The sequence below is a fragment of the Taurulus bubalis genome (genome assembly GCF_910589615.1).
Source record: "Taurulus bubalis genome assembly, chromosome: 1".
In the NCBI taxonomy this organism is placed as follows: domain Eukaryota; kingdom Metazoa; phylum Chordata; class Actinopteri; order Perciformes; family Cottidae; genus Taurulus; species Taurulus bubalis.
In genome coordinates, this window is record NC_136589.1 from 4483732 (window position 1) to 4500693 (window position 16962).

The 16962-nt window shown below is 43.7% G+C and overlaps 1 protein-coding gene across 7 annotated transcripts in view; it reads left to right on the forward strand.

Annotated features, from left to right (window-relative positions):
• Window positions 1–4219: 4219 nt before the first annotated feature.
• LOC306746489 (regulator of G-protein signaling 6-like) overlaps window positions 4220–16962 on the forward strand; it is a gene marked incomplete at both ends in the record, with an annotated part of 30201 nt that continues 17458 nt past the window's right edge. For all 7 annotated transcript variants that reach the window (XM_079229405.1, XM_079229406.1, XM_079229407.1 and 4 more), the window contains one exon: window positions 4220–4303. In XM_079229405.1, the coding sequence (XP_079085531.1) occupies window positions 4220–4303 (84 nt within the window). The remainder of the gene's footprint in view (window positions 4304–16962) is intronic.

Genomic DNA, 16962 nt, shown 5'->3' on the forward strand with positions numbered 1-16962 from the left:
AGCGCCTCAAATATCTTCAAACGCAATAAAGAGGGGGCTCTAGAGCCAGGACCTTTTGCTCGGATACGACAGAGAGAGGAACACATGCTGGAGGAAAGCGAGCCAGAGAGTTATCCGAGAGCTGGTGAACTGGTTCCGTCAACGCAAACATCTGCATGTGTGTGTGTGTTCACGCTACATGCATGCTTTCACAAATTGGCCATGCCATGTATTTCTTGAGTATTCTCCTTGGGGGGCTTTTGGGATCTCATTTCTTGCAGAGGAAAAAAAAAAGGTTCATTCGTTTGAGTTTGCCATTTAAGCTCGACTGATTCCAGAGTTTCCGTAAAGAGATGGAAGGAGGAGAACACAGACATGCAGAGGGGACGAGCTGGAGACGGAAATAGAGTGCATGCGGCCCATCCCCAAGCACAAGAATTCAATTTTATAGTAATGTGAAGAGAAGGATATGCTTTGAATGGAAAATTGAAAAGTGTTATCTCTGAGGTTGCTTGCTCAAAGAGTTTGTAATATATATTTATAGCCCGCATCTGTGCTCAGAAACAGTAACTTGTTTTTATATTAGCATTTCAATATCCTCCTAATGAAATGTTTCTCATTTTCAGCATCAGTGGGCGCTGCTGCAGTGTGCATCTCTGTCCTCCTTTCCTCTATGCTGTGTATCCACTACACACACACACGCACATGCACACACACACACACACACACACACACACACGCACACACACACTGTGTCTGTCTTTCTCCTCCCTCTATTTTCCTCTTTATATTCTCTCTAATTCCTTCATCCCTCCCCTTTTCCAACTTGATCTGCTCTCTATTGCACAGCATCTCTCTCTCTCTCTCTCTCCCTCTCTCTCTCTCTCCCTCTCTCTCTCTCCCTCTCCCTTAAACACACACACCCCTGCGCTCTCGCTCAAGCACATGCAGACAGAGGGAGAGGGGATGATCGAGATGCACACATGTGAGGATCTCCTGAACTGCCGGGGCAAGGCAGGACTTGTGAAGAGAGAAGAAGAAGAAGAGAAGGAATAGAGGAATACTGCAGTGACCAGCCAGCTTCTCTCTCTCCCTCCCTCTCTCTCTCTCTCTCGCTGCTTCACTGCTTTCATCCCCCTGTCTTCTTCATCCCCATCTCTCCCCCTTTGCCAATTATACCATGAACCTGCCTGCTGCTTGTTGCTAAGGGGGAGCCATCCGGGGAGCAGAGTGGACGAGGCATTATTTTGTTTCTAAGGTAATGAATGCTTCAGTAATGGCAGCTGTCAAGTGTCACAGAGCGATGTTGCATTGCCCTGGGCTGTTCGCCTGCTGAGATTGAACATTTTTGGGACCCACAATATGGTTCTTAGTGTAACTGGAGCACGGTTTGTTTTCATGTGTGAACTCTTTGGCGGTGTATTCAGTTGACTGGGAGTATATTGGCTTGTTTATTTATCACCGTTGCAGGTGTGGGGGGGAGTTCTGCCCTTTGAATATGTGTGCCGTGTCCTTTTGTGTTTGTCTCCTCATAAATTGGTGTTTGCTTGGATTTGAGGTTGTGCATGTGCAGAGACAAACACATGCACTGGACCAAAGGGCATGTTGGCGCTCTCTGGCTGTCTTGCAGCAACTCTCAGTATTTCGTCCGTTTCCCTATGACACAAGCTTTCAATTAACATCGTGCTATGGACCACTCTGTGGAGTTTGATTTGCATGCTTGAGCAACTCGATTGGGAGGAAGTTGCTTTCTCGAATTTCCGCTTCCTGTCCACAAGGGACCTATTGGCTCGCTATTGTTTTCTTTAAGCAGGTGCTATTCAATCCATACAGCCTTGAGGCGGACGCAAAGATTAGCTGTCTAATGTGCTCAGACTCTAAAAAGAGCACGGACGTGTTAACCAATGGGGAGTGCTGCTGCACTAACAAACACTAAGGCGAGAGCGGATGATTACTTATTCATTCATGCGCATCACCGTGCTCTGTGGTTTAATACATTAAAGTGTTCAACTATGGTGACAAAGCCGCCTTTACAGTACACGTCAAGCCGGTGGGACGCGGAATTTTAACAATTTCAATTTCCCCCTCTCTCCACCAGAGCCATTATCTGCAGTTGTTCAGACTTGTCACATTGCACGGCTACAATTACATAATTCAACTACTCCCAATCTCTTTGCTAGCGGCCGGCCCTTGGAAAGACGCAGTGTTACTAATTCAGTTAATGTATGAAGGGTTCATACTGTGTCTGTCATGAAGAACTATCTGTGTCCTCGGTGCTTTCTCCCCTCAAAAGCTCGGCATAGTTCTTTTTCAAACACAAATAGCTGTTATAGTGAAGAGTGAGGCCCAGTGAGCCGTGCGATTATTTATTTTTCGGGCAGCTTTATCCTCCCGCACTTTGTTTTAAGTACTCAAAATGTAAGAGTGTGTCGAACGGTGTAATCCACCCCCTCACCCGTCTTTCCTCAGCATGATTAAAGGACTAATAAATGGTTTAACCCGTTTAATACACAGAGGAGCCTTCGATGGCAAAGAGTAGCCGGGGCTAAGGGGCTTGTTGAAGCAGTCGCCAGCGTGGGTTATGGAAACCCTTAGTTAAGCAGAGCTAATTCTCCTGAGAGGGAAGGAGGGAGAGGGGGGACAGCCAGGAGAAAGTTATGGGGACTTCTTAAAGTCGAAATGAAGTGAAGTATGCGTTTTAAAACCTTATTTAAAAAAGAAAAAAAGTTAAACATCATGTTGGACTATATATGCAAAAAAAAAAGATGTATTATTTCTGTATCAAAATCCTATCCTCTTTTCTTCCTGTAAAAAACAAAATATGGCGTACGCTTGCATAAACTATACTAACCCATTGCAACCAGCAACATGCACTATCTATTGTTTACATTTAATTTGCTTAATTAATGAATACACTCTGCGGCTGTAAATATATTTCATTCCAGTGAGTTGTATTCTTTGTGTATATATATATATATATATATATATATATATATATATATATATATATATATATATATATATATACACGTTTATATTTGACTTTATATTTATTTTATTTGTATATATCTTTCATCCCTGTTGCTTCTTTATATATTTTATCTTTTATCTTGTGTGTTTATTTGTATCTTCAAGTTGTACGGCGCTACTATGACAAGAAATTTCCATATCTATCCATCCATCCGTCAATCAATCTGCAACTTTTGTCATGTGGAGTGAGTCCCTGTCCTCATGCTCCTCTCAGGCTGGCAGGTCTGAGGTGCCCATCATATGATTGCAGCATCCACACATCAGCAAACGTAGTGGCTCGCGTTGACCACAGTGAAACTATCAGCATCACTTCAGTGAGTGTTCATTCATTATGAACATCAGTGTTTTTTTAAAGAAAGATGACTCATCTCCTCAAGGCCACATTGACTTTGTGTTGTAGGCAAACATCTGTGCTGTATACATAATTACTGCCTCCTGACTCCCTGAGCGGATACTGTTCTGCAGTGTTCAGTTGAACTGATGTTTTTTTTGGATGTTATTTAACACCATTGATGACATAAAAGTGGACACTGTTGCAATCTTTTGTCATACAATTAAACTGTCAACGTGGTCAAGTCTGTATTTTAACTACTATCATGTGGAGTTGCAGGAAGTTTCAACTATTTATTCATTTCCTTTATTTAACAATGTAATGTATCCCCTTAAGTTTAGTTACTACATCTAGCTTTGTATTCATCCCAAAGTGTTTTAGCTATTTCAATAGTCATGCATTACTTTGAACTGTTTCAAACATGCATCCCTTCTTGTGTCTATTACTTTTAGTTATTTCCTTAACAATCATCTCATGCGAACTGTTTCGGCCCCTCTGCTCTAAATGTAATGTGTTCAGGAGCTGCTCCACAATCCTTCATGGTAACTGCAGAAGTGTCCCACAGGTGCACACGGTCTGGAATCACTGCTGTATTATACGTTCAAGGTTTGACTTGGCAGCTTAGTTAATATTCCGCTTACATCAGCCCACCTTGGCTCTCTTATCTGTCCACATTGACAGGCGTCTCCTTTCAGAGACAGCAGCATGCATTTTGGCAGCTGAATGTCATGACGATAAAAAGCTGGAGGAATTTTGGTGTTCAGGGGAAATAAAAACGCTGACTGATGTCTATCGAGTTGTCATGTCGGGGATCTTCCTTAGTCCAGTCGGAGCTGTGCTGATGTGGTTCATCTGTTTCTTTGACAGGACTGAGTGAAAATGGCGGAGGGGTCCAAAGACCAGGGAGGAGTGGGCACCGCGGATTCAGAGGAGGACTCCCCCAATATGATCGTCTACAGAAAGGTACGGCTGACTGTGTGTGCTACAGTATCTGGCCGATATTAATAGACAAACATTCGCTGCAAGAAATGACCCGTGGACAGGCTCCTGACGGCCCACTGGTCCGTGTCAGTGGGCATCTGCCGGACACTCAAATGCCAGGAGACCTCTCTTTCAACCATCTTAAAACAAGCTCAACTCCACCTGTCTCTCAGGACCTTCTTCCTACCGCTGTACTGAACCATCACTTCAGCCCTCCGATATTTTTAATAAGCTGTCAGTCCTATCAGTGAGGGGTTTGGGCAGTGGAGGGGTCCTTTCAGTGTCAAGGGTAATTACCTCGCCCCTGAGGTGCCTACATTTCAATAGCTGCGGTCTGAAAGCAGAGGGTGAGCAGCATTGGCGGTTAATTACGTGGAAGTTCGGCTGAGAGGAAGAAGCTGGTTCTCGAGGGCCGGGATTGGGAACGGCCAATGGAGGGGGCGGTTATTGCTGCTCAGCCGACGAATAGCTCGTTATTTCTCTGCCAGTACTCTTGACAGCCCACTTTGGAAGAAAAAAAAAAGCTTCTTTTGATCAGACTTAAACCACGAGATCCCCTGCTACCCCCTGAGCCTGCAGTCTTGATTACGGTTCTATAAGGAGGCCGCAGTTGACAGATCCTGTCCCACTGTCCTAGCTCTGTTGTTTCATCCCGCTCCTAATGATCGTCCATTTATAAACAGATTAGTGGAGGGATGGGCGAGACAGGAAGTGAAATAATGGTTGACACTGGCTCCGTCAGTGGTAAAATGTCTCTTTCAGGCTTGTTTGCCACTGCGGAGTTTAGGGCTTAGTGACAACTTGAAGAATTTCCTGCAAATCTCCCTCTTGGTAATGAAGACCTTTAGTCTGCAGCTCACACAGAGAAACAAAAACTGTCAGGACCTTCTTTGACATCAAACACTTGATAAATATCTCGCGCTACTTCTGATAACAATGCTACTGCGATTGTGTGCGCTGAACAAATGTCAGGCGGCTGCAAAGAATGGAGCGAAAGTGCATTGTCATCAACAACTCACGTGTCTACTTAGATTCCTCCACCTGTTTGGTCGTGATGATAAGTAATAATCAAATAAGAAGCATAACCGTCATGACAGGAAATGCCTTCTCTCTCTGAAGCCTGGGCTTCATGACTGACGTCACATTGCTGTTAAACATATTTGCATGTAGGCTTCTGTGTGTCTGTTCTAGTTGCATTCATTGTTTATTCCATTTTGTCCTTTCTGAGCTGTCACGCTGCAGAGAGAACATACTGTAGTCGGATGTGAAACTGGGTATCTTCATAGATTTCATGGCAGAGCTTCATTATGTAACGCTACACATGCCTGGAGGCAGCACATTTAAGAGGCTTGATTTTGCTTGTCACGATGCTGCCTGAGGAAATACACATCATTTCATGTTTTAGTCATACACAGTGACAACAGACAGATGATTCTGAGAGTGACAGGATTTTTCCGCCCCGTCCTGTTTTCTAAAAGTCATTTTTGAATCGAAGCTTTTGAAGATAAAAGCCGAGAAAGTAGCAGATTAAGCAAAGGCATTTGTCGTATACTAAGAAGCAATCATTTGAGACAAAATATGTGTCTTAGTATATGGCCTTAATGTCGTTTTATGTATTTTACCTCTGCTCCGCTCACTAGCTGAAGATGTCAAAGAGGCCAGACGATAGAGAGGTGCTGGGTCTTTGAGGGCAGAGCGTCCATGGCCTCTGGACTCTGTGGGTGGGCAGGCTGGCGCAGCTCTGCTCGCAGAGGGGCAGATGGCCACCAATATGCTCAGCCGCCTGGGGAAACACTGGCAGCTTCATCCCAAAGGCCCGAGCCCCTGTCAGCTGGAAGACATCAGCACCGCATTGCAAGGAACAAAAGGCTAGTGTAGTCTTAGTGAAGCGATACAAATATTGCAAAAGTGTGGGCAGCACCGTTATGAAATGTATGGAGAGTATGGGTTAAAAAACCGTCACTTATATGGCCATATCTGCTGCAAAACTGTTAAGTTAACTGTGTAGGCAGTTAGATAAAGGTGAATGTGATGTATTTAGCCATTAGAGAGGCTGAGTGCCTGGAGGGGAGGAGGTTGTCCATGCACTGTAGGTGCTGCAGTACTATCTTGCTCTGTCTCTCTCCTCCCACGAAAAGAGGAAGTGAAGCAAAACAATCCAATAACTGCAGGATGTCTTATTGCCTCGAGAACTTTTGGTTTAACACAAGTAGGTTGCACACATACTGTAAATACACACACACACACACACACACACACAGGGGAACTCATACACAAGCTTAATGCCGCTTTGATGCACACTGCCCAGTCTGGTTGCTGTGTTTTTGCTTGCTATGTTTGCCGTGCTCAGCAGACAGAATATGGCATAGTAGATGAATTGGATTGGCACCAAGAGACACACAAAATAGAGACTCAAACCATTGATGAGAAGCGCTACTGTGCTGGGAAATGCAATTAAGCTTAAGGAAAGAGTCCACTTTACTGCTCTGATGGGGTAAAGCTCACAAACTATTAATAGCTAACATCGCTCGTACCTAAGTGTGTGTGTGTGTGTGTGTGTGTGTGTGTGTGTGTGTGTGTTCACCTTTTTCCCCTCTGGGCTGTGATGGCTGTCTGGTTTTGGACACACGTAGTTAATTTACGCCGAGGGACCAAAAGTCCCGTCCTACCCACCGAAAGTTAAGGATTCCTGTTGAACCCCCTCTTCCTTTTTTCATTAAATATTTGATTGGATAATTCTTGGCAGTCAACTCATACCTGAAGCCTGTGTTAAAGCCATAGTGGTGCAATCACACAACATCTTTACCCAGATGAGTTTCAGGAGCCATTAATGGGTAAATATCAGTAATGAGCCATGCTAGGAAGTTCAAAGGCACTACTTGGTGTCAGTGGCCTTTGGGTGTGTGTAAGCTTTAGCGCTCTATTAGCAGGGAGTACATGTTGGTTGACGGTAGCAACTGTGTTATGTTCTCACTAAATACACTACATGTTCTCCACTGGTACTCTAAAATCTCCATTTGTAAGATAAATTGGTACAGGAAATACTTTAAGCCATGCGAACAGCACTCCTTTTTTTATAAAAAGTCAGCTAATAGTGTGTTTCTTTCAACTGTTCCGTGTCGTTTCTTAATGGTGAATTATTATATTTAGAAAGCAATTTTATCCAAAGAGCTTAACAATTCGCCTCTCATTCTCGCACACACACTAATACACCGATAGCAGCAAGCCACCATGCGAGGTTGTTGTCTGAACAGCAACTTAGGGTCAGTGTCTTGTGAGGACATTTTAATATTGGACATGAGGAGCTGGGGATCGAACCACCAACCTCCTCCAGAGTCACAGCAGCATCCTCTGTATAGCTTTGCAATGAGCTTTGTATTTAGCGCTTAATTATAAGATGCTAGCATGCCGACCTATGATGCCGACATTTGAAAACACTTGAAACATTAGCATGTTGTAACATTGTCGGTATGAGCACAAAGTATTCTAATATTCACATTTAGTTATAATCACGGCTGTTGCTAAATACCACCCCACAGAGCTGCTAATCATCATTATTGTTTTACTACTTTTCCGTTTTCTTTTTCTCCCCCCACCATTTTCTTTTTCCAGTCTTTCTTCTGCTCTTTGCTAATTAATAATTGAAGCAAATTTCAAGCATTCCATCTTTGGAAAATATCTGGTCCTCTGAGACATCATATCCCCCCATTCATTTAGTCATATCCTGCACATATCTTTTTTTTTAATCCTGACTTATTTTTAGCTATGTGTGCTTCTAAATGTTGAGAGAGGATAACTAAAGGAAACAAACAAAAAAAAGGATATAAAGAAAAGATTTTAATGCCGTAATAAAAACAGTCTCTAAGGCAGTTGGACAGATCTTTGAATTCATATTTAGATGAACATTACAGTGCTGTGATACATGACTGTGTTATCATCACACCTGTGTCATTCCTTCAGACTGGATAGATTTCGAAACTAACCTAGCCTCATTGATGGGGAAGAAGAAATTACTGTCAATGCCAGCCTGAAGCTCCTCGCTGTCTGCACCGCTGACTGTCAGCTGGTTGGGTTTACGATGATTTAAAGACAGGACACAAAGGGAGTTCCCTTCCCTCCTACAGTGCAGATAATATGGACATACTGGAAATATGCAATCAAAATTACAGCAATCCCACTGCCCTCGACTGAAAGGAGAAGATGAAATGACAGTAAACAGCAACTTCCCACATTATCCATTCGCTATACCACAGCAGGGACTGCAGCTGGTGTGGCTTGAAGGGCCGAGAGGTCTACATTGCTCTAGTTCTGCTGGTCAGGAGGAAGCTTGTCTGCCTGTCTGTCTTCCTGCTGCCCCACGAGTCACTCTCTCTCCTCTCTCTGAAATTGCCCCTGGGGCGCACGGAGGGTATATCTCTCCTCTTTTAGGTCTAACCTCCATCCGAGGTGTCTACGGGCCACTACTGACTGTTCCCGTCTGCACCTAAGATAGCACAGTCCTGCCGAACGCTCTGGATATTGCTTCTGCCGCTGTAGGGACAAGTTCTCCCAGTGCTTTATCACGTATGACCGTTTTAACACCGTCTCCGCTTGCATCACGGGAGCCTTAATCTGACGCGCCGGTATCAGGGTCACTGGGAAGCCTGTATGCTAAGTGCCAGAGTGGAGTGTGGGTTGCTTTCCAAGTTGGGTCAATAAGATACAACAACAGTAACAGTGTAAAGTTCATTTATAACCAATTGTTTAATATGTTGGCCACAAGAAGATCCTGACTGTCCACTGAAAAACAAATCATAATTGGATAATGATTCACAGTGTCTTGGCAGCCTGCGTACTGTGTGATTATTGACCTCATCCATAGAGAATCACTGTGACTGAAATAAAAGGCTTTTCTCCAGTGAGGAAAGTCCTTCCTGTGCCAGTGCCGCTCCTGGTCTCACTCCCGGTTTGCACATTGCTGACGGTGTGCTCTTAAAGGAACAAATTGAATAATGCAGCCACTTTTACTGCGCTTCGTATTGGGACTGAAGTGTAAAGCTGCATACATGCATAGAGTTCTGTTGGTTGGCACCACTGAGTCCTGCTGCTAAATGCCGTCCAAACCCCCCTGAGCCTCCCACTTATCGCATGCTGAAAAGGCTGCTTGGAATCACAATAGGGGTCCACCTTAAATGCCTCCTTCGGTACTCTGAATAACCTCGGCATCTCTGCGGGACACTAAAGGAGCTCACTGCACCCCGACAGAGCAGATTATATGAAATAGTAGCAATATGGATACAATTACAGCAATTGACATGGAGAGGATTTCCACATCGGATAATGTTCCCATTAAGCGTCTTTGGGTGGATGTGTAATAGCATCAGATAGGAAACTGGTGCACAGTTAAACTGTTGTTGATGATGCTAATAAAGAATAAACTCTTGTGTCATCATGCACAGTAAATACTAGTGGCTTATTGGAACCGACTCTGACATAAGTGTGTTAAAAAGATGCTGGTCCTCGGTGCCTTGAGGTGACACTCTTGACAGTCTGACAGCAGTGACTCTGCAGCCCTGTGGTAGTGCTGACTCACTGTATTAGTAAAGAATAGGATGTAAAAAAAAAAGAACAAGCTCTTCCAGTCCCATATGGTTTCGTCACACTTTTTTTTTAAAAGATGCATTCACAGTGAGAGAGACCATCATTATATACCTTCACGGCACTCAAAAGTCTACTTGAAAAGTAGTATTGAGCCCAAAAGTCCAGGAGGTGGTCAGTTAGAATGACATCATCATCTGGCTGAATGCTGCTGTACAGCTTGAAATGAACTGCATCAAACAAAAGAAGCATAAATACTTCCCAGGAACGAGCTTAAGAATATCAATAATTTAAGAAAAGTGTTGACCAGTAAGATTGAGCTATGATTTCATGTTAAAGACTTATGTCAGTTATGCATCTTCAACCCCTTTCTAATACATGCCTTTCAAAACCTAATTTACTGGAGGTTTACTTTGAAATTGTACTCCGCTTATCCGCGTCCTCTTTATTTATTTAATTTGTAGCGGCTGGTGTTGCGTCATTAAGCCACGGAGATGGATTAACTTTGGGAACTGATCTAGTTTTCAAGGGTGCAGTAACATTCAAGGCTGATGGGCCCAGGTCATTAAAGTGGCTAACCAAATCATATGTGCGTGCAGGGCATGCTCAGAATGAGCTGTAAGTCTGCTTTTACTCAAATTCAGTTGATGGAAATAGTTGATTGAGCATTAAGGACACCAGAGCAGATGGTTCCTGCAAAGTAACGACTTTAAAGGAGCATTAAAAAGAAATATGGTCGGAGATAATGAACCTCAGTCTAGAGTTCTCACATTTAATGAAAACTAAGGGACACTTGTCAGATATATGCCTGCGTCTTACTGCAGGGCCATGTTATTTCCTACCTTTGGAAACTGTGCCACTCTTCCTCTTTTACAACTCTATCCTCTCCATGCTTCAATTTCAGCAGCAACTTTAACTCCAACGTGTTTCAAACCTCCGGGGATCTTGTCTAGAAGTGCTCCTCCCCATGTCCCATTTCCACTCCGACTACACTGCTAATCAAAGAAAAGGAATATTTTGTCACTGCTGACAGTTTCTTTTTGTTGATGGTACATTTTATCCTCGATTTGGCAGACCAGGAGGCGATGAGAATGTCCTCAATATGCTAAACACAGCCGATGAAGTACGGCTCTCTGAAGGAGGGAAGCGGCACGACGCTTACGCTATGACAATATATGTTATATTTTAATCTTTGGGTGCCTCATCAGACAGCTAACTCTCTCTCTCTCTCTCCACTCTAACGAAAAGAGCCTATTCTTTTCAGAATGAAAAATAAATAAATTGACAAGTGAAAATTGAATGGCTTTTGATCACCTCTGACAAAGATAAAGAGCACAATAGAACAGAGTGTAGCTTGTCACACAATGAAGCCTGTAAATGAAATACGCCGACCAACAACCGTAACCCATGTACTGTAATCTCTGCACCATCTGCCAACGCTCCCGCTTGAATTGTTAATAGACACACCTGATAGATAGGAATGAGTTGATCTTAAAATAGAAGGTCTGACTCAGATGAGCGGGAGACAGCCAGAGAGGGACAGAGTGTCATCTGTGCGCCGTTGAACCACACAGGTAATAACGAAGTGTCTGTTGGCCGAGTGGTGTGACTCCATGTAATTGTCTCTGGGTCGAAGGCTGACGTGGGGATGAATCACCCAGGCCCCGAATGTTAATCACCAAGGCCAGCTAGTCTGACTAAACAGCCCTCGGAGGACAGACCAGACAATTTGGCCTGCACCCCCAAACCACATCCCCAACCTCAGTCCAGTTCAGAGCACCCTGACTCTGTAGCTTTGCCTCTTGGGGCTCCTCAGTTAAGTTGTACACTGTCACTACAACTCCCCAACCTTTAGAAATTAATTGGACAAATGACTGAGATGTCCTTGTGTGTTTGTCTGGTTTGGTCACAGCCTCAGTCGCAAAGCAACCCATTAGTCAAAAGTGACAGAGGAGATTTCAAACTGAATTCGTGACGTTATGGAAGGCTGGATATTACATTATGTGAGTGAGTTAGATTTTCCTCTTTCTTCCTCCTCAGCTTGAAAATAAATGCTCTGTCCTTGTGGAAGACCTTGCTCTGTGTCTACTCCCGTTTCCACTCCAATTATCTGCCAATAGTTCGTACAGTAGAGACCTAATCCATAACATAGATGATTACTTTCATCAAACGGAGTGATGTCGAATTTTGACTTTTTTTTTGAGTTTGGCTTGGTAAAGGCTGAACTCGCTCTTACATGTTGGTCTGAAGCTCTATTAACAATTAAAATGTTAAGTTTTACCTGAATTCAGTTTTTTCAGGTGTCACATCAGAGAGTCCTCTTAACCAAGTATCTTACATCGTCTCCCAGAGCGGGAGACCTTTATTAATCCCACCTTCCTTCTTACACGTGTCAGGCAACATGAGCCTAATGTAGTTCGACACTCCAATACACCGAGCATTGAATTTGACGCCGCTGCATTTGCTTTAAATGGAAATTGGTCTCCGCTGACGGAAATGACAGGAGGAAGGGAGTAGCGTGGCTTTTTAAGGTCTTAATAATCAGGATGGATCGGGCTCTGGCAGCAGCGAGAGCTGCAGTGGGCTGGTAACCCGAGAGGAGGCTAACATGGATATTCCCACGCTTCAGAGGCACAGCTGGCCGCAAGCAGCAAATGCACATTCATAAATGTGTGATTTGTTTCCACCGTGAGGGCGGTGGGTGTGAATATTGCTCGGGTTGTCCCCGAATCAGAATTTTTAGTCGGCACATTCATTTTTCATTGGGTCATGCATTTGGGTCATGCATTTTTTTTTTTTTTGCAAACACTGAATATTATTGATGTCTTTTCTTCAGTACACCTTTCTTACAACTGTGAGAACTATGTTATTCACTCAGTGCACCTGCAGAGCTTCCGCCCCCACACTAAACTCCTCTGTCGGCTTCCACCAGTCTGGTGTGAGACCCACGTTTTAGTGCCTTTCTTCATCATCTGTGTGGTGCAAACATCAGATTTCCACAGTCAGAGAAAGTCATTTCACTCAAAATAGTAATCCCATAACTGTAACTCTGGTTATGAGTGGACATTGCACTTTCTCACGCTCCGCTGCAACAAGGGCCGCTACAGGAGAACATTCCTGCCTCCGGCTTTACGACTTTATAATAAGTCACCGCTTGCTAGATCCTCTGATTAATCACTGTACATGTTTATGTTTATCTACCCTTCACACTTCACATACATAATTTGCATTTTTGCACTCTCCTATTGTTGTTATTGTTGTTTATTTACACCTCAAACACTTAATATACACATGCACTTTTGCACTTCTACTGTTTAAGTTTAGTTTAATTCCTAAATTAATACTCTGTTGTTTTTTCTTTTATCCAATCTATTTTATTTTATTTTTATTAGCATTATTATTGTAGATCTTTCATCCCTGCTTTTTTTTAATCTTATTTTTTTGTCTGTAAATTGCTGCTACTCGACACCAAATTTCCCCTTGGGGATTAATAAAGTATATATTCATTCATTTCCACAGAGAGCTATCGTACTAAACGGTCCTGTTTTTAGAATAGCACCAGGTGACACTGTGATAAGCTTAATCTTCTCTTCTTGCCAAATAATGTTGTGAGGTAAAGTATGATCTTCTTGAGCTAAAGCGAAACATTCAGCCTCAATGGAAAAAAAAAAAAGGTTTTAGTTTTTAATCATGAACTCTTTGCACGTCAGTATACATTAATCATAAATGCACTTGCATTGCAAGGAAGAGGGCAGGACATTTGGCAGATGATAAGTCGTTGTATAAAACAGGTCATGGCCCTTTTTGCAATTAAAGTCTTGTAGAGTTTTATCTAAATAAGACACGGTCAACAGTGTCCTGCCGTCCAAAAACAGACAATTTGCAAACTTCCGTGCTGTGGTGAGACAGTCAATTCAATATGTTTTCCCGTTCAATCTCTTTATTTTATGTATAGGTATTCTTTGTTATTCTTTCTGTATGGTGTTGTATACCCTGTCCGAGAAGTGCTTTTAAGCAGTTGCAGCTGTGGAAATAACGAGATATTTCTGATGTGGAAAGTCTGCAGATTGCCTTCACAAACCTTTCAAAATTACAGCCAGCTGTCATGCACAGATAACATACAGCCGAGAATGAAGCACACTTCACTTTGAAATATGTTGAGGGGATATTGGATCACAAAGCATGGCCAGTCCCTTTCTAGGAACCCTGTGCAATACTCCAAGGGGGTGTGTGCTGGTTAGGTTGCAAATTCTAGCTTTGTGGACATAATTTTTTTTTTTTTTTTTTGACTCCCTTGAGGTGAAAGAATAAAAGATGTATGAAGAAATGTGGTCGCTGCCTGGCAGTGCATTAGCTGTCACTGAAGGTGGCTTGTCCACATTATAGATAATCAATCAGCAGTGAGTAAGGATTTGACGCCTTAGAACACCTACTGTAGTGCTCTTGCTTTAGTACATATTGATTCTATCCTTCAGTCAGCCAATCCACCTTTAAGATAACAGCTCTGTAACTTGTCCTTGCCTTTGATGCATGTGTAGCTTTCCCAGGCCACCTCGTGCCTCTTTCTGTTTCATTAAAAGACGATTACAGGATGGCAATTGTTCGAGTGGCGTGCGAGGGAGAGGATGACAGAGTGACAAAGGCCATCACTGCTGACATGTTCTCTGCAGGTCCCTATAAAGACGAGTACAGTCATCCCTGCTGGGACTAAGGGCAGTAAAGCACGTTACTGGTGTGTGGCGCTGCCTGCTGCCCAGTGGCATTGTGAGATGAGCTTTTCCCTCCACATGTCAGCCTCAGACGCCAGAATGCCATTACCTGCACCTGCGAGTAAGAAGTGACTCGGCTTTATTGTTGCCACTGGAAATCTGTCACCCAGCGAGAACAGAGTGGTTTTCACAGCGGACACCAGACTTGAAATGATGCTCCAAGAAAAATATCCTGATTCTGCTCCGTATTACACACAGAAGTGTGTGTACGATTGTGCCGCTCGCTGTCTGACTGCAGCCACAGCTTGTGTGAGTTTCCTAAGATCTGTGAGAGACCAGATCCCCCCCCCCCCCCCCCCCTCCTCTCTCTTTCACAGCCCTTTTCACTTAGTCCTTCTGTTGTCACAGTGACATGCCTTGCCTCTAAAAGCCTGTCAGCATTCCCACACTCATGGCGGAGAACCAACACAGGTAATAAGGAAGTCAGGTCTCCAGTTCCAGCCGTGTGTGAGCGACAGTCCTACCCCGGTAGAAAGGGACGGAGCCTAATGATACACAGCTGAGCCATAAAAACCCTCCTTATAGCAGGAGATGACAGGACATCCATGCATCTTGAAAGGTCAAGGGCTACTGTTACTCACTGATTGTGTGTAAGCATAGGTGCACATGAGGAACAGTGTAATTTTGAGCTGAGGCATGAAATGTGTGAGAGAGAGAGAGAGAAATTACATGAAGAAGAAAAAAATAATTCCTGTATATTCAAACTTGGCTAAGCTGATTATGATGTGACGCATCATTGGGTTCTGAAGTGCCTCTATATGCTACACACACACACACACACACACACACACTCACACACGCGCACATTCAACAAATCACTAATGACAGGCTAGAGAACCATCTGCATGTGTTGTAATGGATGGGCCTGAGTGCAGATTGGAGAGGCCGGTCCTGCCTACCACTTGCATTTTACGGTTACTGGAGAACGCATCTTGTCGTCTCAAATAACCTCCTCAGTCTTTTGTGGTTGCATCAGGCCGATCAAGTGTCATGCGTCAGCGTTTCAATAGGAAGACACAGTCATTCAAGTGCACGTTTTGATTGTGTATTGCCAACTACTACAAATGAAGTAGACTCTGGTGTAAATATTGAAAGCAAGGAGTTATGTTGTCGACCTCAAAAGCCCAAATCTCTCCTCTCCCCGGATATGACTCAACTCTGCGATGACAGAGTTCGTCTCCAGTGTCTCAAACGTCAAGAACAGGCTTGTGGGCCCAGTGAGGGACGAGGCAAACCCGGGCTTGATGGCGCCTCTTCTCCTCTCTCATCTGTAACCCAATTACCACCCGGCCTTAAGGAATGGGATCGGCAGGAGTGGGGCATCAGGGGACGATGCCAACATCAAAAGATAGACAGATGGTTTTACCACCTCGAACCAATCTCCTCCAGGTATTATTTCATGATTAGCTGGTGCGGTGTCCCAGATAAGAAGCAAGAATGAAGATGCTGAATATCGATCAAGGAAGCTGAAAATATTCAAACTGAACTCAAATTCAGTATCACCTTTTGTGTAAGAGTAGCTTCCATGAGCCACTGAGCTCCGAAATTGGCAGCAGTGGACAGTACCCAGTCGGAGGCCCTCCATAGAGCATCCTCAGAATAGCACAGTGTTATCCATTGCCGCTGTCACACCATTGTCGATTTTCCACTTTTACATTTTAGCAGCTTACCCCTGTCTTGCATAACAGTGTTCACGCTATGACTTAGAGGCGAGGCTTATATCCCCCCCCCCCCAAAAAAAAGCTGATAAATGATAGAAAACCTTCTTTGAAATTGACAATCAAGAAGATAGCAGCAGATGCTTTTTTTCCTCGAACAATCTGTTCGCTTTCTCCTCAGCGAGTCGTATTCTACCTCTCCCGCTCTGTTGTTTTTCGTAACTCAACGTGCCGATAGCCTTCCTTTCCTTTTCTTCTCTAATTACAGTCTAGTGGCTGTAAGGATACTGGACCTTATTAGGAACCAATCCTTCACAGAGTCCCACAGGCACTCAAAATGCAGATGGTGTGAAAGGTGTTTGCAGTGAAAGTACCTTCCCTGCATGCGAATTGCTCTTCATAAATGATCTCTGAGGTAAATCTGGCAGAGGAGTGAACTGCAGGTAATGTGATTCTCTCTCTCTCTCTCTCTCTCTCTCTCTGATGACCTTTACTGGCTTGGTGTAGCTCTGGTTCATTTTTGACATGCAATAAAAGCAGATTAATACACAGCAGAGCAAAACCGGCCAATAAAAGCCGCCAGTTGAACGTGTGGCTGCTGATGCCCCTTCTTTTCCGACGATGTCTCTTTTAAACG